General features: G+C 41.8%; 1 protein-coding gene across 4 annotated transcripts in view; it reads left to right on the top strand.

Moving 5' to 3' along the window:
• GTF2E1 (general transcription factor IIE subunit 1) overlaps positions 1 to 21,648 on the top strand; it is a 43,850-nt gene that overhangs the window by 4,460 nt on the left and 17,742 nt on the right. For all 4 annotated transcript variants that reach the window (XR_008555576.1, XR_008555575.1, XR_008555577.1 and 1 more), the window contains exon 2: positions 20,008 to 20,209. Coding sequence is in view for 1 of the 4 variants with exons in the window: in XM_008146650.3 (XP_008144872.1) it covers positions 20,008 to 20,209 (202 nt within the window). In the remaining 3 variants the exon portion in view is untranslated. The remainder of the gene's footprint in view (positions 1 to 20,007; positions 20,210 to 21,648) is intronic.

The following is a 21,648-nucleotide window of genomic DNA, read 5'->3' as shown; positions in this document are numbered from 1 at the left end:
TACTGCTTCCCTGATTTAAAGTTTTGAACTCAATTGTATGGGCAGCTCTCTGTGACTCACTAAAGGGTGGTGACTCCTAGATGAGCACCTGGGAATTCTGGGCTCAGGAAACTCTGAGTCCAACAAGAATTATTTTATTAAGGCTAATTTACACATAAGCCAGAGATCTTCCTACTTCAATTTACAGCTTTTCCCTACCTCATCTCTCTTTTCTCTAAGAATTGTAGGTTCTCTTCATACTTTCCATTTTGGTGTTCTTGGGTTGAACTCTCTCCAAATGTTTGATGGTTGTATGTGTGAGGTAATAGAAAATATATATTCGTCTCTGCCCAGTGCCTTGGACAGATGTCCTAAAACCCTTGTAATTTCTTGAGTGGTAAGAACACTAGGAGCATCTTTTGTGCTGTTTGGTCTTTGACACCTCCCCCCACCCCCTCCCCGACACACACACACCCTTGGTCCTGATACAGGGCACCTGAAAAGAAACCTTTGTAATTTCGTGGGTGATAGGAATGCCTTTTGTTCTAATGAGGCAACTTTGGTGGGCTCCTAGATGAGAAGCTTGGAATTTTCAGCCCCGTTCCCCCTTCTCTTGAGAGAGGAGAAGGGCTGAAAATAGAATTAATAATCCATTATGCCTACGCAATGAAGCCTCCATAAAATTCCCAAAGTATGAGGTTTGGAGAGCTGGTGAACACATGGAGGTGCTGGGAATGTGGCATGCCTGGACAGGGCATGGATGCTCCAAGCCCCATCCCACATACCTTGCCCTACACAGCTCTTCCATCTAGATATCCACCTGTGTGCTTTATTATATTCTTCAATAAACTGGTAAACATGGGTGTTTCACTGCATTCTGGAACTGCTTTAGCAACTTAATTGAACCCAAGGAGTGGGGGAAGGGAGGGGTCATTGGAACCTCTGACCTATAGCCAGTTGGTCAGAAGCACAGGTGATAACCTGGGCTTGCAACAGGTTTCTAAAGTGGAGGCAGTGGGAGCAGTCTTGTGGGACTGAGCCCTTAACCTGTAGAATCTGATGCTGTCTCTAGGTAGACAGTGTCAGAGTTGAGTTGATTGGTAGGACACACAGCTGGTATTACAGAGAATTGCATGGTGTGGGGCAAAACCTCCACACACTTGGTGACCAGAAGTGTCAGAAGTGAAATGTTATGTGCGAGTAGCAAAGGAAACACACAGGGAAGAAACACAAACAGAGAAGAACTGGGGTTTTCCCTGCACAGGAAAGAAGACTGAAGTTTTTCCATTATAGTATATACAGATACTTCATGAAAATGGAATTGCCTCGCCTTTGCCCACTAGTCCCTGGTTTCAGAAACTTAATGACGCAAAACTAGCGGTTTTACTTCCAATATTTATTTGAAATATTGGAGGTTTATGTAATCAAAACAAAGACAGCATGACACAAAATTCCTCAAATCAGCAAAGTAGAATCTTGTGGTTCATAAATGCATGTTTTTAGATTTAGAAGCTTTCTCACCGTGGAAAAATTAATATTTCTACTTTCGCAATCTCAGCCATGGGTAATTCAGTTAATGGCCCTTCTAAGTTAAATTCAGCAACATGCTTCTCCCAAAGGGAAGGGGAAATTATATTCTCTTTTTAGATTTTAAGGCTAGATGATATGGAAACATTTATATTTTTCCTTCTTAATTTAAAAATTAAGCAGCCATAAGGCCAAGGAGGATAATTTTGAAGAGAAAATATTACCCACAAAACCACTAGCTTTTGCATATTACTTATAATTATAATCACAGCCAAAAATAGTTTGTGATCTCTTGGTTCCTTAATGTACCAAACTCTCTTATTTCTATTTAGTGTTCAAAAAATGTTTTAATACGTGTAATCCTACCCTGTCCCCCCATTTTACTTTCTACACATTTTCAGCACTTCGATTGTGTCTATTTTTTCTTAGGGTAGATACCATTTTATTCCTGTAAAAGTTTTTTCCTTAAGAATTCTCAGCAGTGGGAATATAGTTTTATAGCTTCTGGAAAACAGCTATGCTCACCTCTATGCCACGAACGCAACTTTAGTTTTATAGCTTCTGAAAAGGCATATATGGCACTGTTGTTTATTGTGGATGTGATAAAATTGTCAGGTGTTTGAATTAGAAACAGTTTGGGAGCTCCTATTACTGAAATTACCTATAGACCTGGAAATCCCATTTTAAAACTAAGTGTTTTTTTTTCATGGCAGAGAACTAGGGCATATTAGTAAGGAAGTTTTTTTGTTGTTTTGTTTTATTTTTAATCCTCACCTGAGGATATTTTTCCATTGATTTTAGAGAGAGGGAGAGACAGAGAAACATTGATATGAGAGAAACACATCGATTGGTTGCCTCCTGCATGCGCTCAGAGCCTGGGCTGGGGAGGAACTTGCAACCAGGGTAAGTGCCCATGGCCAGAATCGAACCCAGGACCCTTTGGTCCACAGGCTGGCACTCTAAGGGAATCCCATTTTAAATAAACATCAAAATAAGTTAAATTTAAAAAAAGGAAATCTTATAAGTATATTTAATAAAATCTTAGGAATAAGAATTTAGAGATTATTTTATCTAATTCAGCTCATCAAATTGTGTGTAGGTGCACATACACATCCCTGTGTTGTACTCTAGGGTTTGCAGTATTCTTACAAGTAATAAATAAACCTAGGGCTATATAAATTTCTAGGATGTTTTAGATTGAATATTAGGGAAGAATAGGATAGCTTTTGTGGAGATTCAGCTTGTTTTGTGTGATTCCATGAAAATGACTTAGAGACAGACAGATTTTAGAATTAGTGTAAAAGAAGTCTTTAATAACTAACTCTTAAATAGGTATCTAATAAATAAGCCTTAAAAATGGCCAATAATGGAAATTGGTGTAATTTTAGTGGTTAGTTCTGAGTCACTTGGAATGTTAAAGTAAACTTCATATATACTTGAGACTAGAGGCCCGGTGCACGAAATTCGTGCATGGGGTGTGTGTGTCCCCTCAGCCCAGCCTGCACCCTCTCCAATCTGGGATCCCTCTCACAATCCTGGACCTCTGGCTCCTAATCACTCACTTGCCTGCCTGCCTGGTCACCCCTAACTGCCCCCCCCCACACCTGCCGGCCGGATCGCCCCTCACTGCCTCTGCGTGCCGGCCTGATCGCCCCTAACTGACCCCCCCCCACTATCCTGGTTGCCCCTAACTGCCCCCTGCTGCCAGCCAGGTCGCCCCCAACTGCCCCCTCCCTGCCAGCCTGGTCGCTCCTAACTGCCCCCCCCCCCCGCTGGCCTGGTCACCCCTAACTGCCCCCCCTGCCGGCCTGGTTGCCCCCACTGCCCCCCCCCCCCCGCTGGCCTAGTTGCCCCTTACTGCCCCCCCCCAGCCTAATCGCCCCCAACTGCCCCCCCCCCGCTGTCCTAGTTGGCCCCAACTGCACCCACCCCCCACCCCCGCCAGCCTGGTCACCCCAACTGTCCCCATCCCCCTGCCGGCCTGGTTGCCTCTTACTGCCCCCTCTGCCAGCCTGGTCGCCCCCAACTGCCCCCCCTGCTGGCCTGGTCACCCCCAACTGTCCCCCATGCCAGCCTGGTCGCCCCTCATGGCCACTCCCGCTGGCCTGGTCACCCCACACAACCTGCTGTTCAGTCGTTTGGTTGTCCGTCACTAACTCCCCTGCCAGCCTGGTTGCCCCACGCAGCCTGCTTGTTCAGTCATTTGGTTGTCCCTCGGGCCGGCCCTGGGCGGCTGGGCAGCCAACATCTGAGGCTTGCCTGTGCCTTGGGCTGGCCCTGGGCGGCTGGGGGGTTGAGGGGACTGGGGGACTCCAGAGGCAGGCGCGCGGAATGACTGGACCCGCCTGGGGGTGGGCCTGGCTGTGCCACACACCTGCTGCCCTGGCGGGGCTGAGGGGACTGGGCACCGCCATCTTTGAGAGAGTGGCAGTCAATTAACACATTCCCTCCTTATTGGCTGTGGGCGCAGCCATCTTTGTGAGGGCGTGATGGTCAATTAGCATATTCCCCTCTTTATTAGATAGGATATTCACGTATGTATTTGGGGTTAAATCATATGAATCTCTCTTCTTGCCTTGTGACTGCAGGCAAAGCCTTTTGGTTTATAGACAGGTCAGTTTTCTGATTAAAATTCCTCTTCAATTTTCACACATCAGGCTACTTTTTCTTGTCTTCATCTCTTTCTATTTAGAACAAGAGATGTCTTATAAAAGCAGTGTTTTCAGTTCTTAAAATGCTAAACACACAAACAAATACAGAAAGAAATCTTTCTAGGATTATTTTGCTCAATTGCTGAGTTGGAATCTTGCTCAGGATGAGTTAATTAGAAAATGATACCAGAAAGCTCAGAGGTGTGGATTTGGTGGGGAGAGGGTGACCATTAGAACAGGTTAAAAAAATAAAAGCAAATATGGAAAGAAAGTAAGGAACAAGTTCTTCAACATTCTCCCTCTCCAAAAAAAAACCCACACACAAAAAAACCACAACAACCCCTTTAGGTCTGATTATTATTTAATTATTGTGTTTGATCTTGAAGATTTGAGAGCTTTTAAAAAGTCATTTGTGTTTTCTTTTTTGTAATTTGATGCTGATTATACAGGAGCTAACTTATTTGTGAATAATTGATCCTGGCATTCGATATTCTATTGAGTACATATTGTCTCTCAACTAGTCATATCAAAACCACAGACTTTTTGCCTGCTCACTGCATGTTGAGATGAATTTGATTTAGGCCTAATTTATAGAATTTATTATTAGTTTTACTATTTACACAAGTACCATGCTTCAATATGTTGTTTTCCTCCCAGGCATAGTACAGTTTTCCTTTTTATAAGAGTTACAGAATCTAGGAATGATGCATGATTAGACCAAATCTAGATGTGTCCATTTAAGGAAGGACAGAAGACAATTTCATTGATAAATTGAGTTTTGGGGTGTGGGATTTTGTTGTGTACATCATTAAAATATTTGAGATCTTCTGAGTTTAAAGATACTCAAAATACCCCCCCAATACATTAAACCTGCTTATTTTTTCCTTTTGAATGCAAATGAATGAGTATTTTACAGTGTTAGATGTTCTGCAGTCACTTGAAGGATGATTTTTAAAATTCCTTTTTATTATAGGTAAAATAATATAAATATATAGCTATGTACTTGTCATGTCTGTTACTATTTTATAATAGTAACTAGAGGCCCGATGCACAAAGATTCGTGCAAGAATGGGCCTTCCTTCCTCTGGCTGCTGGCACTGCTTTCACTCCGGCCGGAGCTGCCTTTTCGCTCCAGCCTGGAGCCGCCTTTCTGCCTTCCCACACTGCCCAGAAGCCCTGAGCAGCTGGGGCTTGCGTATGCAAATTAACCCACCATCTTTGTTGGGTTAATTTGCATACTCACTCCTGATTGGCTGGTGGGCGTCGTGAAGGTACGGTCAATTTGCATCTTGCTCTTTTATTAGTGTAGATTCCTTTTTCCATATATTTCCCCTTGCCCAATTAGACTGAAGAAATTTGTTTTATTAAAGTTTGGAAATCAGAGTAAAAGGTATCTTTTGAGGCTAGCATCCTATCTAATAAAGAGGAAATATGCTAATTGAACCTCATGCCATCGCAAAGATGGCAGCGCCCACAGCCAATCAGGAGGGAATATGCTAATTGACTGCCCCACCCTCAAAGATGGCGGCACCCACAACCAATAAGGAGGGAATATGCTAATTGACTGCCACGCCCTCAAAGATGGCGGTGCCCACAGCCACAAGATGGTGGCACCCAGTCCTCTCAGCCCTGCCAGGGAGGCAGATGCACGGCAAGGCCGGGCCTGCCCCCAGGCGGGCCCGGCCTTGCCACGTGCCTGCCTCTGGAGTCCCCCAGTCCCCTCAGCCCCCTAGCCGCCCAGGGCTGGCCCGAGGCGCAGGCAAGCCTTGGATGGCGGCTGCCTAGCTGCCCAGGGCCAGCCCAAGGCACAGGCAAGCCTCTGATGGTGGCTGCCCAGCCGACCAGGGCTGCCTGAGGCTCAGGTAACCAGAGCTGGCCAAGGCTTATGCTGCTGGCAGTGGCAGCAGCAGAGCTGTGATAGGTCGCCTTCCCCTGATCGCTGGGTCACCTCCCACCCCTGAGGGCTCTCGGACTGTGAGAAGGGGAAGGCTGGGCTGAGGGACCCCCCCTCCAGTGCATGAATTTTCATGCTTCGGGCCTCTAGTTTTAATATATATGTGCATGAACATTATGAACTTTCATAAAAGTTATAACAAAGGACTTGATTATGCTTTCAAAGAATAGTCCAAGAATGACTACCTAACTTCTTCATATTAGTTAAGAGGGAATTGAGTGCTTTTGGAGGATTCAGAATAACATTTGTTTTCTTTCTCCTAAAAATACTTAAGTAATGTAAATTTAGAAAAATATCTATTTATACAAAAGCCTAAGCAACGAGAATGCCAGAATGACCAGAACAACTGGTCACTATGACGCATACTGACTACGAGGGGGCAGATGCTCAATGCAGGAGCTGCCCCCTGGTGGTCAGTGCGCTCCCACAGCCAACCTCCCGTGGCTGGCCAACCTCCTGCGGTCCCTCCCCCATCTGGCAGGCCCTAGCCGGCAGCCAGCAACCAGCAGGAAGGCCCTGATTGGCCCTGATCGCCGGCCAGGCCTAAGGACCCCACCCGTGCAAGAATTTTGTGCACTGGGCCTCTAGTTCTATCTAATAAAGAGGTAATATGCAAATTGACCATCACACCATAACAAGATGGCTGCACCCACAGCAGAGGCCAAGTTCCCGTAATGAGCCCTAACGAGCAATCAGCAGGGACCTGAGGCTGCGTGGCGCTGGGCTGGGGCAGGGGACCTGAGGCTGCGCCCCCCTCCTGGTGGGGTTTACAGGGGACCTCAGGCCATGCTCCCTGCCCTGGACCTCAGGCCGCGCCCCCCCACCCTGGCACCAGGCTGGGGGACCTCAGGCTGCGCCCACCACCTGGCAGGGCTTGACGGGACCTCAGGCCATTTCCCCCGCCTGGCAGGGCTTGATGGGGGACCTCAGGCCACGCCCCCTGCCCCGGCACTGGGCCTGGGGACCTGAAGCCGTGCCCCCTGCCCTGGTGCCTGGCTGGGGGACCTGAGGCTGCGCCCCCCACCTGGCGGGGCTTGACGGGAACCTCAGGCCCAGGGGACCTCAAGGCGTGCCCCCCAGCCCAGGCCGGGAGACCTCAGACTGCGCTCCCTGCCCCGGCGCTGGGCCAGGTGGGGCTTGACGGGGGTGGGGCCAGCCGGGTCTGGATCTAGCCCAACGGGGCTGGGGTCACCCGGGTCTGGGTCTCGTGCGATTTTGAGGCACACGTGGGTGGGCAGAGACTTGACTCTGGTTCCTGTGATGCACCCCAGACTCTGACAGGAGGAAGATTTTCATATACATTTTACTAATTTTCTTTAATCTCTGACACTTCTATTACAGAGAAAGGGCAAATAGCAATATTAAAAATTTTCCTCTAATTATTTACCTTTTAATGTGCATGAATTTTGTGCACCAGGTCACTAGTGTAGATAAAATGGCAAACCTAGTTTTTCCTCTCTATGCTTTCCCATTCAACCCAGTCTGCACTCTCCCCATCTTTTAATGTGTACTGTGTTAATAACTATTAAGTTTTAGTTATCCTTCCAGTCCTTTCACCTTACACCCCAAGCCCACGAAACACCAACTGTCCCCCATCCTTTCCCAAAGCCCTTTTGAAATTTAAGAAAGTAAAGTGATTCTTAATTAACTATTTTTTTGTTGTAACAGCTTATGGTTATTAATGTTTCGTCAACTTCAGATAGTATTGTCAGGGTTTTTTAGAGCACTTATTGGGTCCTTTTGCATAGTCAGTATATTCAGTTAACATGTCATTTCTAGAAGGTTTTTTTTTTTTTCTTTTTTAAAGCAATGGTTATAAGATAGTAAATTGATAGTGTATTAGGATTCCAGACCCCTGACTTCTAGTCTTGGGCTATGTTAGTAACTGTTACCCTGGGCAAATCCTTTAATCATCCTAGGCCTTTTTTAGCATGTATTAAATGTTAAGTTCAGTCTATTCTGTACCATGTATGGTTTCTCTAATTTCATAACACCCTTTGATTCGGAAAATAGTTGACATTTAAAAAGTATAAAGAGGCTTGAGGTTATTTTATTACTGCTCTTAGAAGACCATGTTAGTCACTTTTGGTTAATTTGAAAGTCTTGGTTAGGAATTAAAACTCATGGTTATAGTAGTGTTCACATAGAAAATATGCTGTTTAATTATGCCATCTTCAGAAACACATTGTGGCATAGTAAAGAGTAATCACAATTTTTGGCACTCTTATTTTTCCAATTACTTTCTTTTCGCATGTATACACAATCTATAAAATATCCAGAGGGAGGGGAAATAATGTCCATATATGCTTCTTAAGGTATATATGATGGTTGGATTTTTACAGTGTGGTAAAATTAATCCATGGGTTAGTGATATATATTGAAGCTTTATAGTTTCCTCTTTATCTCACTAAAATTCTAGGAAGTTTGGTTCTAGTTACTTGGTTTTAACATGGAACTGTTAATCTTTTGTTTTATTGTTTTTTTCTGGAAGCTTTTTTAAATTACTGATTAAGGTAAGTATTACCTATGTGTCCTTATCCCCCCATTGACCCCACCCCCCCACCCCCACTCATGCCCTCACCCCCCTGGTGCCTGTGTCCATTGGTTATGCTTATATGCATGCATACAAGTCCTTTGGTTGATCTCTCCCCTTTCCCTCCACCCTCCCCTGCCTTCCCTCTGAGGTTTGACGGTCTGATTGATGCTTCTCTGTCTCTGGTTCTGTTTTTGTTCATCAGTTTATGTTGTTTATTATATTCCACAAATGAGTGAGATATTTATATTTCTCCAACTGACTTATTTCGCTTAGCATAATGTTCTCCAGGTCCATCCATGCTGTTGCAAATAGTAGGAGTTCCTTCCTTATTACAGCAGTGTAGTATTCCATTGTGTAGATGTACCACAGTTTTTTAATCGACATCTGCTGATGGGCACTTAGGCTGTTTTCAAATCTTAGCTATTGTGAATTGTGCTGTTATGAACATAGGGGTGCATATATCCTTTCTGATTGGTGTTTCTAGTTTCTTGGGATATATTCCTAGAAGTGGGATCACTGGGTCAAATGGGAGTTCCATTTTTAGTTTTTTGAGGAAACTCCATACTGTTCTCCATTTTAGAAGCTTTTTTGAGTGGGGGTGAGTTTATTTACTAGTACAGTTTTTTTTCCATAGGATTATCCAGAAAAGTTATGTAAGCCATTATCTCTTGCTTAAATTTTGCACAACTCTTAGCTACTCTCCTTGCTTTCACTCTTGCTGCTCATATGAACTATTTGTCACAGCAGCCAGTGACCCTTCTAAAAAGCACATCAGGTTATGTCACTCTTTTTTTCCAAAACCCTCCAAAGTCTTCTTCTCTCAGAAAAGTCGAAGTACTTTACAGAATTTATAAGGTCATTTATCTACGCTCACCTCCCATTTTGAGGCTTTATTTCCACCACTCCCATGTCACTCCACAACAGCCTCACTGACCATCTTATTTCTGTCTTACTTGCACTAGGCGTGCCTTTACTTACCTTTTTAAAATTTATTTTATTTTATTTTTATTGATTTCAGAGAGAAAGGGAGAGGGAGAGATAGATAGAAACATCAAAGATGAGAGAGAATCATTGATTGGCTGCTGCCTGCATGCCCCCCATTGGGATTCGAGCCCACAACCCAGCTTGATATACCCTGACCGGAATCAAACTGTGACCTCCTGGTTCAGAGGTCAACACTCAAAAGCTGAGTTATACCGGCTGGGCTCTACTTGCCTTTTTTTTTTTTTTTAAATCCTCACCTGAGAATATTTTTCCATTGATTTCTTTTTTTTTTTTTTTTTTTTTTAGAGAGAGGGGAAGACAGAAACATCGATGTGAGAGAAAGATATTGATTGGTTGCTTCCTGCATACCAGGGCCTGGGCCGGGGAGGAGCCTGCAACCTAGATACCTGCCCTTGACCAGAATCGAACTTGGGACCCTTTGATCTGCAGGCCGATGCTCTATCCACTGACCCAAACTGGCTAGGGCTGCTTGCCTTTTTTCATGCTGTTTCCTTTTGCCCAAATGTCTATAACTGGTCCTTTACGTCTTTGCTTATTCATTGCTATATCAGAGAAGGCTGTCCCTGCGTTTCCTATGTATGGGGTGGGGCAAAAGTAGGTTTATAGTTGTTTGGAAAATAATACAATAATTTGTCAATTATTGAGTCAGAAAGATTTGTATTTGAATCCAGGCTTAGTGATTTTTGTTTTTAAGTTATGACCTAGTAAACGTAACCTTTCTGAGTCTTTATTCCCTCTTATGTTAGATTTGGATAATACTATTGACATAGACTTGATGAACAAATGAGAATATTTGTGAAATAGCCTTCTTAGTTGTCTTGTGGTTTGTGACTGTAAATGATCAAACAAATATGTTATCATTGAACTGTTTCTTTTTTCTTCTCTTAATCCTATCATTTGTCAAGTTTTGCATAAAGAATCTTTGTAGCCTTCATTTTCTTCCTGCTGCCACATGCTTGGATGTAGCTTGTACATTCTCCTTGGTTTGGATTTGCTGTTTCCAGTTTTTGCCTACTTTTTTATGTATGGGAAGAGGGAGACCACAAAGAGCTGTGAGCTTCAGTTTCAGTGTCTTCTCTCATGCTTGAGTAGTATATTCTGTGCATACTACTTAGTGCAAAGTGATCCAGTTACAAGAAGAGTGGGGCTATTTATCATAGTGATTACTTAACAGCAGCTCTCCACCAAGGGTATACATTAGAATTCCTTGTGGAACTTTTAAAATTTATATTCCTGGGCCCCACTCCAGACTTACTGAATCAGCATCTCTGGGGTGGGGCCTGGGTATTAATTAAAAATTTCACTGGTGATTTTTATGAAAACACTCAGTTAAGAACTTCCAGTTGACTTATTGGAAGACCATTTCAAGCCATTAAGGCAAATCAGTTTATAAATATTAGTTTTTGTTTTTTAAAAATATGTTTTTATTGATTTCATAGAGAAGAAGGGAGAGGGAGAGAGGGATTGAGCTTGCAACCCAGGCATGTGCCTTGATTGGAATCGAACCTCCACCTCCTGGTTTATGGGTCAATGCTCAACCACTGAGCCACACCAGCCCGGCTATAAATATTAGTTTTGATGATTTCATATTCTTTCCCAAAATACTTCAATCACTTTTCCATTACTAAAGAATAAAATCAAAATGAAGTTTGGCATTTAAGACCCATTTATATTTATGGCCACTGTATTTTAATCCTTTTAATTATGTTTTTCACCATTCTTTTTGATGACTATATTCCTAATAGACTGAAATTGCAGTTTAGCATTATTTTCAACTACCTACTTCTCTTATGATGGTCTAGAATGTCCCGTTCTCTTCCCCATGTCCTTGATCTCTAACAACTACTTTTCTTCTAAAGTCTACCTCAAAAGGCACACTTTCTCCATAAATCTTCTTTACTGCTAGAAGTCATATTCCTTCTTTTAACTCCAAAATATTTATGTGCTTTATTTTTTCACTGATCCCATATCATGTTTATCTCCAGATACCTTTTATCTCTATTAAACTTGAAGTTTCTTGATGACAGAGTCTATTTGTGTTCTACCATCACTCAGTAGAATGGTACTTTGTACATAGTGTGTGCAAAGTTCCCCACCCCCACCTCTGATTTGGGAAAAGCTTATTTGCATTTAAAAAAATATATTTTATTGATTTTTACAGAGAGGAAGGGAGAGGGATAGAAAGTTAGAAACATCGATGAGAGAGACATCAATCAGCTGCCTCCTGCACACCCCCCACTGGGGATGTGCCCGCAACCAAGGTACATGTCCTTGACCGGAATCGAACCTAGGTCCCTTCAGTCCGCAGGCCAACACTCTATCCCCTGAGCCAAACTGGTTAGGGCTGCATTTTTTAATGTTTAATGAAATTTATAAAAATGCTGCTGGTATGTTAAGCTAGTCTTAAGTCATTTTCCAGAAAAATAATAGAATTTATTATTTTTCTTCTTAGACCTGGCTTTTGACAGGCTGCTTCTTGTTTACAACTTGTATTTTGTGATAAGTATAGGATTCAGAGATGTCAGGCTAGCTTTTCTTCTTGTATTGTTTGCCGGACATGCTAATTGTTGGGAAACAGACAGTTCTCCATGGGTCTCTCATATGTTATACATGTCTTGTAAGTAGAGGTACTGTCTGCCTTTTTTCTGGACTACCCTTTTCAAGGATATTTATAGAGTGAGCAGCCTTGGAAGATACAGATATTGTTTCCAAAGCAAAGGGCAAGCTTGCTTTCTGTTCAGTATAATAAAAATAGACTTCCCCCACATATGAAAAGGTGCTCAACATCACTAATCATCAGAGAAATGCAAATTAAAACCACAGTGAGATATTACCTCACACCAGAGTGGCTGTCATCAATAAATCAACAAACAACAAGTGTTGGCTAGGATGTGGAGAAAAGGGAACACTCATGCACTATTGGTAGAAATGCAAATTAGTACAGCCACTATGGAAAACAGTATTGAGGTTCCTCATAAAATTAAAAATGGAACTGCTTTATGACCCAGCAATTATACTTCTAGGTATATATCAAAGAATTCCAAAACACTAATTCTAAAAGACATAATGCACCCTATATTTATATTCATTGTAGTGTTATTTACACTAGCCAAGATATGGAAGCAACCCAAGTGCCCATCAGTAGATGAGTCAATAAAAAAGTGGTGTTATATATATATAATGGAATATTACTTGGCCATAAAAAAGAATGAAATCTGCCCAGCTGACATGCTCAGTGGTTGAGCATCAACCTATGAACCAGGAGGTCACCATTCGATTCCCAGTCAGGGCACATGCTTGGGTTGAGAGCTCGATCCCCAGTGTGGGGCGTGCAGGAAGCAGCCAATCAATGATTCTTTCTCATAATTGATGTTTCTATTACTCTCTCCCTTACTCTCTGAAATCAATAATTTTTTTAAAAAATATATTTTATTGAGTTTTTACAGAGAGGAAGAGAGAGGAATAGAGAGTTGGAAACATCGATGAGAAAGAAACATCAATCAGCTGCCTCCTGCACACTCCCCACTGGGGATGTGCCCGCAACCAAGGTACATGCCCTTGACCGGAATCGAACCCGGGACCTCCCAGTCCGCAGGCTGACGCTCTATCCACTGAGCCAAACCGGTTTTGGCAATAAATTTTTTTTTAAAAGAGTGAAATCTTACTACTTGTGACAGCATGGTTGGACCTAGAGGGTATTATGCTAAATGAAATAAATTAAACATAGAAAGACAAATACCATATGACCTCACTTATATGTAGACTTTAAAGAACAAAATGAATGAACCAACAAAACAGAAACAGCCTCATAGATACAGAGAACAAACAGGGTTGCCAGAGGGGAAGGAGTTTGGAGGATTGGGTGAAAAAGATAAATGGATTAAGAAGTACAAATTGGCAGTTACAAAACAGTCATGGGCATGTACAGTTTAGAGAATATAGTCAACTAGATGCCTGGTGCATGAAATCCGTGCAAGCGTAGGCCTTCTCAGCCCTGGTGCCTGCTGGCTGCCTCGATCCCTCGCATCCACAGCCCCGGCTTCTTCTGGAAGGGCATCCGGATGGTTGTTCCACTGTTCGGTCGATTTGCATATTATGCTTTAATTATTATAGACTAGAGGCCTGGTGCATGAAAATTCATGCAATGGATGGGGGAGTCCCTCAGCCTGGCCTGCCCCCCTCACAGTCCGGGGGCAGGAGGGGACCCGGCTATCAGGAGAAGGCCACGTCCTATAACACTTCTGCTGCTGCCACTGCAGGCAGTGCAAGCCTCGGCCAGCCCTGGTTATCTGAGCCTCGGGCAGCCCTGGGGGCTGAGGGAACTGGGGGACTCCGGAGGCAGGCGTGCAGAACGGACAGGCCCTCCTCGGGGCGGGCCCAGCCTTGCCACGCACCTGCCGCCCCGGTGGGGCTGAGGGGACTGGGCACTGCCATCTTGTGGCTAAGGGCACCACCATCTTTGAGGGTGGGGCAGTCAATTAGCATATTCCCTTCTTATTGGCTGGGGGCACTGCCATCTGAGGGCAGGGCAGTCAGTTAGCATATTCCCTCCTTATTGGCTGTGGGCACCGCCATCTTTGAAAATTAGCATATTCCCTCTTTATTAGATAGGATAATATTGTATTACCTATGTATGCTGCCCTGTGGGTACTTGAAATATTGTGGGATCACTTTGTAAATTGTATGATACTCTCACCATTATGCTGTATTGCATATTGAATGTCAACTGTAACTGAAAAATAAAATAAAAATGTAATAGTCTTTCTTCAGAGAATGTTTGCTCAGTTCAGCTTAGTAAAGATAACATCACCCTTCAGAGCAAAGGACAGGCATGTTTATGCTCATTATAAAGAGTTGGGTTCCTTAACCTCAGGGTTTCTCTTTTGCAACATAATGCACTGCATATACAATTGTTACCTGGCTCTCTCTGTGTCACCCTATGGGAATTGGGGGCTTACAGGACTGTCACAAAACTGACTACTGCTACTGCCCTGATTAATAAAGTTCTTCGTCTCTGACCTGGGAGTTCTGTGTCTTTCTCCAACATCCATGAAACTGGTAGGATAATTTGTTAGCTTATAAGTAGGATAAAATCTTAGATTATTCACAGTAATATGTAAGCCACTCTTTTTAGAACTGAAAACGAGCCCTTCAACAAGTAACTCCTGGTAAATCTTCATCTAAATTAAACCCAAATCTGGAAAGTTACCTGGGTGAGGCTAGAATTCAGGTCTCTTATGACTATATACTATGATCTCCCCCTGCCCCCCCCCCCCCCCGCTATTTTTTCCCCACAAACCAAATTTATTCAAGTTAAAAAACTGTTATTCTGAGATTGCCCTTCTATCAGATGATGATGTTAACAGTGATCTCTTTTTCCCCCCAAAATAAAAGCATTGCTATTTTATGTGGATGAGCAACACTGACTAGAGCATTTATTTATTTAAAGCTGAAGTTTTGAATGTATCTTGCCTTCAAAAGAGAAATAGGGTATTTGGGAGGACTTTTAAAGTTGGTATAGTGTAATACTTTTAATGATAAATAATTGAATAAATAATAAAACATAACATGTTTGATAGTGATAAATGTTAGGGAAAAGGGAAGGACAGGACAGTATTGAAATTTTAGGTAATGTTGGTTAGGGAAGGCCTCACTGACATTACTTTTGAGTAAAGAACTGAACTAAGTAGGGAGACCTGCCACTCACCTATCTGGAGGAAAAGCATTCTGGGCAGAGGAAACAGCAAGTACAAAGGCTCTGTAGCAAAGTGTGCCTGGTGCAAGACTTTGAGGAGCTCAGTTTGTAATGCTCTGAAGACATAGGTTGAGAGGATTATAGTGTTGCCCTTTGTTTTAGCTGTCTTTCTATGCTTCAGTTGGAGCACTTGCTTTTATACTTATACTTGAGGCCCAGTGCACAGATTCATGCACTGGTGGGGTCCCTCGGCCTGGCCTGTGCCCTCTTGCAGTCTGACACCCCTCAGGGGCTGTTGGACTGCTAGTTTTGGCCCGATCCCTGTAGGCCAGGCCGAGGGACCCTGCCGGTGCACGAATCCATGCACCGGGCCTCTAGTACGCATACAAGATCTTTGGTTAATCTCTTCCCACCCTCTCCCCTCCCCGCTTCGCTCTGAGATTCATCAGTCTGTTACATGTTTCCATGCCTATGTGTTGAGTGTCTACCTTCTGGTGGTTAATGCACATCATAGCTACCGGTCGAATGATTGGATGGTCGCTTAAGCTTTCAGATACAGATATAGATATAGATAGATAGATATAGATATAGATACAGATAGATATAGATGTAGATGTAGATATAGATATTAGTTACTTCTTCACTTGTGGAATAGGGTTTCTTTAAAATTTTGAAAACTACTGAATTACATAACTTTTTTGCAGTATTCTCTAGTTTTCATTGACAGTCTTTATAAGTGCCCATCTTTCAACATTTAATGTAAGTCCCACATCAGCATTTTTTTTCATTTTAATTCAGCAGGTATTTGAAAATGGATTTAGACCTTATTTTATATGATTTATTTTTTAACTCCCACATGGATTCTATTCTATTTTTGTTGAAGCGAAGAAGCTGAGGTAACCTGGAATAGTTAGAAAATCATCTAAGATAGCATACCAACTAAAACCTCTCTAGCCAAGGTCACTAATACCCTTTTTTACTAAATATAGAAGCTAGTTTTCCATTCTTTTTTACCTTGAGAAATTAACACCAAACCATTTCTCCCTTGAAATACCATCCTATCCCTCTGGTTGTACCATTTCTGTCTTAAGGATTCTCCTTTCCTTGGGTTTATGTCTTGACTGACTATGCTTCTCACTCTCCTTAATCTTTGATATTCTCATCTACTTTATGATTTCAGTTACTACCTATATGTTGTTGATTCTCATATCAGAATTTCTAGTCTACATCTCACGTTTGAGCTTTGAGCAGTTGTAATAAGTTGGCTTGTAACTTATCCATTATGATGACCAATTGGTAACAAAGACTCAGATATTTAAAGTAAGTTTACATCTTTTCACCACAAAGAAAAAAAGAGCTTATTCTTCCTGTCTTTATTTTGGTAAATAGTATGCTTGTCCAGTTGATTAAACTAGAATTTTTATATTGATGCCCACTAGTTAAACACCATCAGTAACACACCCCATAGGTAAACAAAGTTGGGTATATTGATGTTTTCTGCAACATGGGAAGTCACATGCCATGAGTAACTATGGACTGTCATAGTAAGAACGTGCTGGATGGAGAATTGGGGCTTTTGTTAGGTAATCTTGGGGAGGATTCAGGGAAGGTTTGGGTTTGGTCTGGATTGGGTATTGTCAAGAAGTGGGAATCCTATATAATAAAAGGCTAATATGCAAGTTGTCATCACGCCCTCACGTGTAACGACCCATCAGCAGGAGGCTGCTTGCGCAGCAGGCATGTGTGGGTAGGCGGGGCTGTGTGTGTGACCGGTCACCAGGAGATGCATGGAGCACCTCTTGGTCCCTCCCTCCCTCGCCACCCCGCTCCCTTGGGCGGCAGCGGCAGCTCCCTGCCAGCTCCCTCGAGCACCAGTGGCTCGCTCCCGCCTCCCGTGGAAGTGGCAGGCAGCCTACTGTGCATGATTTTGTGCACTGGGCCACTAGTAGTTCTATAATTGGGTATCTTTTTTTTTTTTTTTAAAGATATGTTTTAATTGATTTCAGAGAGAGGAAGGGAGAAGGAGAAAGAGATAGAAACATCAATGATGAGAATCATTGATCAGCTGCTTCCTGCACGCCCCCTACTGAGGATGAAGCCCACAACCCGGGCATCCTAGGCATGTGTCCTTACCGGGAATGGAACTGTGACCTCCTGTTTCATAGATTGATGCTCAACCACTAAGCCACACTGGCCGGGCTATGATTTGGTATCTTAATAAGTCTTATCTAGAAGATAAGAACAGGGTCAGGTTAAAACTGTAACTGGTAAAGAAGCAATAGTCCCGGTTAGCTGATATTTTTCTGTGTGTTTGTATGATTGGACAGAGACCTTGCTTTTGTCTGTACTCTTACTCAAACAGACTTGGCTCTGCGCCATGGTCACAGTGGACCTTCCTTATCTGATATTGGTGATCTGTGAGATTCTGTTTGATAGAAATACATCAGAGCCTAACTGAGTGCTAGGCAATCTCCTAGCTGTGAAAGGTTGCTTTTCTCTCTCACTTATTTGGAAGAGGTATAAAAGATTTAGGTACCATTTGGCCAGCAGCAAGATGGATGAAGAATGTTTTAGACAGGATATATGAACAAAGAATTTTTATGGTGTTGAGTGCTTATATGTGAGAAGCAGTAAAAAAGCTTATTCTACTTGAAATATATCAGTACTAGTAAGCTCCAGTGTTGTGTTCAAACAGAGATGCCTAGTTTGTTTATTCCTTACCAGGGAAGGAGGGTTAGAGGGTAGAGGTATGTATCAATCACATATGGAACTTTGTAAAGCTAAATGTTTGCATACTTACAATGTGCCAGGCACTAAGTACTTGTATGATCTCTTAATCCATACTCCGGTAAATTGGGATAGAAGTGAATGATGCATATCTCTGATGTTGGGAATAAGAACCAAACTAGAGATCCAATTGAGGCTAGTGGTGTAGACTGTAATGTTTAAGAGTGTGAGTTTCAGCAAAATAGTTTGGGTTTGAATCCTGCCCCCTCCTCACAATTATTAGTTTTATAACCTTGAGCAAGCTACTTAACCCCTTAGATCCTCTGTCTTTTACAAACTTAAATGTGCAATAATTATACCAGCCTCAGAGGATTGGCAATACTTGGTAAGCACTCAGTATTCAACAGTTGCTGTTCTTTTCTCTTGTTTTCTTTCCTTTCCCTTTGAATGAAAAAAAGAAGTCAAAAGTTTATTCTACTTAGTATAAGAATTTTTACATTAAATATATAGTAATTCATTTATCACAAAATGATACCAGGAACTATGAGAAGTAGTTGCATTACACAATGACTATGACTAGAAAATCTCAAATGCAACTAAGCAGCTATGCTATATATATGGTATATAGCTCTTGTTCTGGGCTAACGTGCATTTCAGTTTAATATAGAACTGCATTATGGGTGTTAGAAAGGCAACAATAGTTATATTTTGGCTCCTAGATGCTTAAGTTAAGGCAGCAGTTCAAGCATATTAAGTGAAGGCAGTTAAAATTTAATGATAATTAATATAACTTGCATACACTGTTTAATATTTCCTTATGTACTTTTCTTTTACTGGCTATGTGACTTTGGACAAATCACAAAACTCCTCAGAGCCTCTGTTCTGACATAACTTTGCAGGATTGACATAAGGATTAAAAAGTATATGTGGAAGCATTTTAGAAACAGGAAGTACTATAAAATATAATAAATATTAATGTCTAGTATGTTGTCTTTCAAGTATTTGAATTTACTTGACAGGTAAAGGACTATGGTTGGGTTGTGATGTTTTGTGCCAAATTATACAGGATCTTGAATGTTAGGATAAGAAATTTAGATTTCATGCTGTGGACTTTAGAAATTCAGCTGTCAGACAGACTTTAGATCAGGGCATGAGATGGCAAAAATGGTGGCATAGAAAACATAGAAATGGAGGAGAACCTAGAGGTCCAACGACCAGATTTAGGAAACTGTTTCAAGCTAAATAATGGTGGTTTTGATTAGTGACACTATAATAGAAGTGAAAAATCTTAAGATATTCCTAGGGAATTAGTGTAATTTAGGTACAAGTTGAATGTGAGGGATAAAGAAATACGAACAATAAAGGCTTCTTGAACTTTAATTTTGGAGATGATTGGTTAAATTTGTTTAGGTATAAATGGTTAATAAATTTGAAGAAATAGCCACATGACAGTGTACAAGATGACTAGAGACTTGGTTTCAGGTATTTATTTGGCTTTCTCCATAATGTAGGCCCAAATGTGTAATGTGTGAAAAGAAGGCTTTTGGGAAAAGGTACAGTTTCACTGGTAAACTGTAAAAAAATTTGGTTTTAAGTTAAAATAAGTTTGTTAGAAATATGATTAAAATCTGTTTGCTATGCTGCAATCAGGGGTAGAAATTAATTTGAAATGCATCAAAAATGAGAGATGAATCGAAATGCAATATGTTAAGTATAGCAGAATGTTGATTCTAGAATCTCAATGGTGGGCACGTGGATATTCATTTTAAAACTCAACTTTTCTGTATGTTTTAAAAGTTTTTTGTTTGTTTGTTTGTTATTTAAAAGTTTTAATAATAACCTGTTAGAGGAGGAGTGGAGATATAAACAGTTTGCTAAAGGCTAGTCTTGAGAATTTCTCTTCCCTGACCTGAGACTTTTGTGTTCTCTGTAGGAACTTTCCGCTGCACTTTTTGCAATACAGAGGTAGAAGAAGATGAATCAGCAATGCCCAAAAAAGATGCACGCACACTTTTGGCAAGGTTTAATGAACAAATTGAGCCCATTTATGCTTTGCTTCGGGAAACAGAGGATGTGAATTTGGCCTATGAAATACTTGAGCCAGAACCCACAGAAATACCAGCCCTGAAACAGAGGTGAGTATAGTCCCTGTGCTCTTACCAATAACACTTTAAGCTTGCTCTTGTTTTAACTACTTGTACTTTGAAGAGAAAGAGTGGGTAACTAATTTACTAGGAGACTAAAGATTAGTGTTTCATAAATTCTAAGCTCTGCCACACTTGTCTTATTAACTTGTGCCTGTGATGAAGTTTGTTTGTAGTGAATACAGAAAAGTGTGGGCCTTAGGCAAAAATCTTTTAATAGTCAAGTTTGACTTCTACTACTCACTCTGCTTATTAGGCCTGCCGCAACTCGGGCAATTGTCAGCTAATCCTAAATTGGTAGTGCCTCTTGGGGATATTTGAATTTTCCAAGTTCTGAAGGCTGAAGTTCTTTAAGGAATACAGCATTCACTTTTTTGTTTTTGAAACACATTAACCACACCTTTCTTGACTGCCTCAGTTTTCACTGCAACTTCCTTGAAAGTGAAGTAAAATAGGTGTTTCCTGTGAGTTAGTACTTCTTACTATGGCTTCCTATTCTTTTGAGTGTCCTAATTGAATTGTAGATTCAACCTTAGTTTTGCCATGCCATAAGAAGTGGCTTGTATTCTTTGAAAAGCATACTAGTAAAAGGGAATTGGGTCAGCGAGTGTTCTCCTATGCTACCTCTTTTCTTTTTCCTCCTAGTGTTACACTAAGAGGAAAAAGCTAAGAGCTTAGCGTTTACTGTATACCCTTTCATAGGACACATTAGTCCAAGTTGTAACTGCAGTTTTTAAGAACACAATATAATACTATCTATGAATCATTCTTGTGTTTCCTCTTCTAACTATAGTTATTTTCCTATCAAGATGTTCCCTGGGTACAGTAATATTCATTCACCATCACCAATGGCATCCTACCTCTAATGTTCCCTACTCACCACTGTCCACCTCCCATTCCAAATCTTTATTTAGATATCCCTTGCTTCATGCCAGAGACAAGTGTGAGTGGTGGTGATGCCAGAGGCCCTAGCAACTCACTGTATCAAATAACCTGGCTTCTCATTAGGAATGTTGATGACTACAGGGATGAAAAAGAATCAGGAAATAGAGCAAATAAACTGATCAAGAAAGAACCTATCCAACAGCCTGGTCACTAGGGAATAAAAGGTGAAATGGAGACAGGCAAAAGAGATAGAATGGGGTACCTGAAGGTACTAAGAACTAAGTTAAAGAGAAAGACCGTTGGAGCGAGCTTACAAGGTGTTAACCTGGCTGAGATGGCCTTGCCAAGCGTTTGACAAGCTCCACTGCCTGGAAGTGGTATTGATTTAGCCTTTCTATACTAAAGGATTTGTTTCAGAGCATAACAGATCTGCAATAGCCATCCTATCCCAAATTCAAGAAAAGAAACCACAGTAGAGTGGAAAGGGAGTTCAGAGATGACAGTGATTCACTGATGATTTTTTAAAAAAATAAGTGGCATGATTG

This window comes from Eptesicus fuscus, chromosome 3 (assembly GCF_027574615.1).
Source record: "Eptesicus fuscus isolate TK198812 chromosome 3, DD_ASM_mEF_20220401, whole genome shotgun sequence".
NCBI lineage: Eukaryota > Metazoa > Chordata > Mammalia > Chiroptera > Vespertilionidae > Eptesicus > Eptesicus fuscus.
The sequence above is the reverse complement of the archived record's forward strand: the minus strand, read 5'-3'. Positions and strand labels throughout refer to the sequence as shown.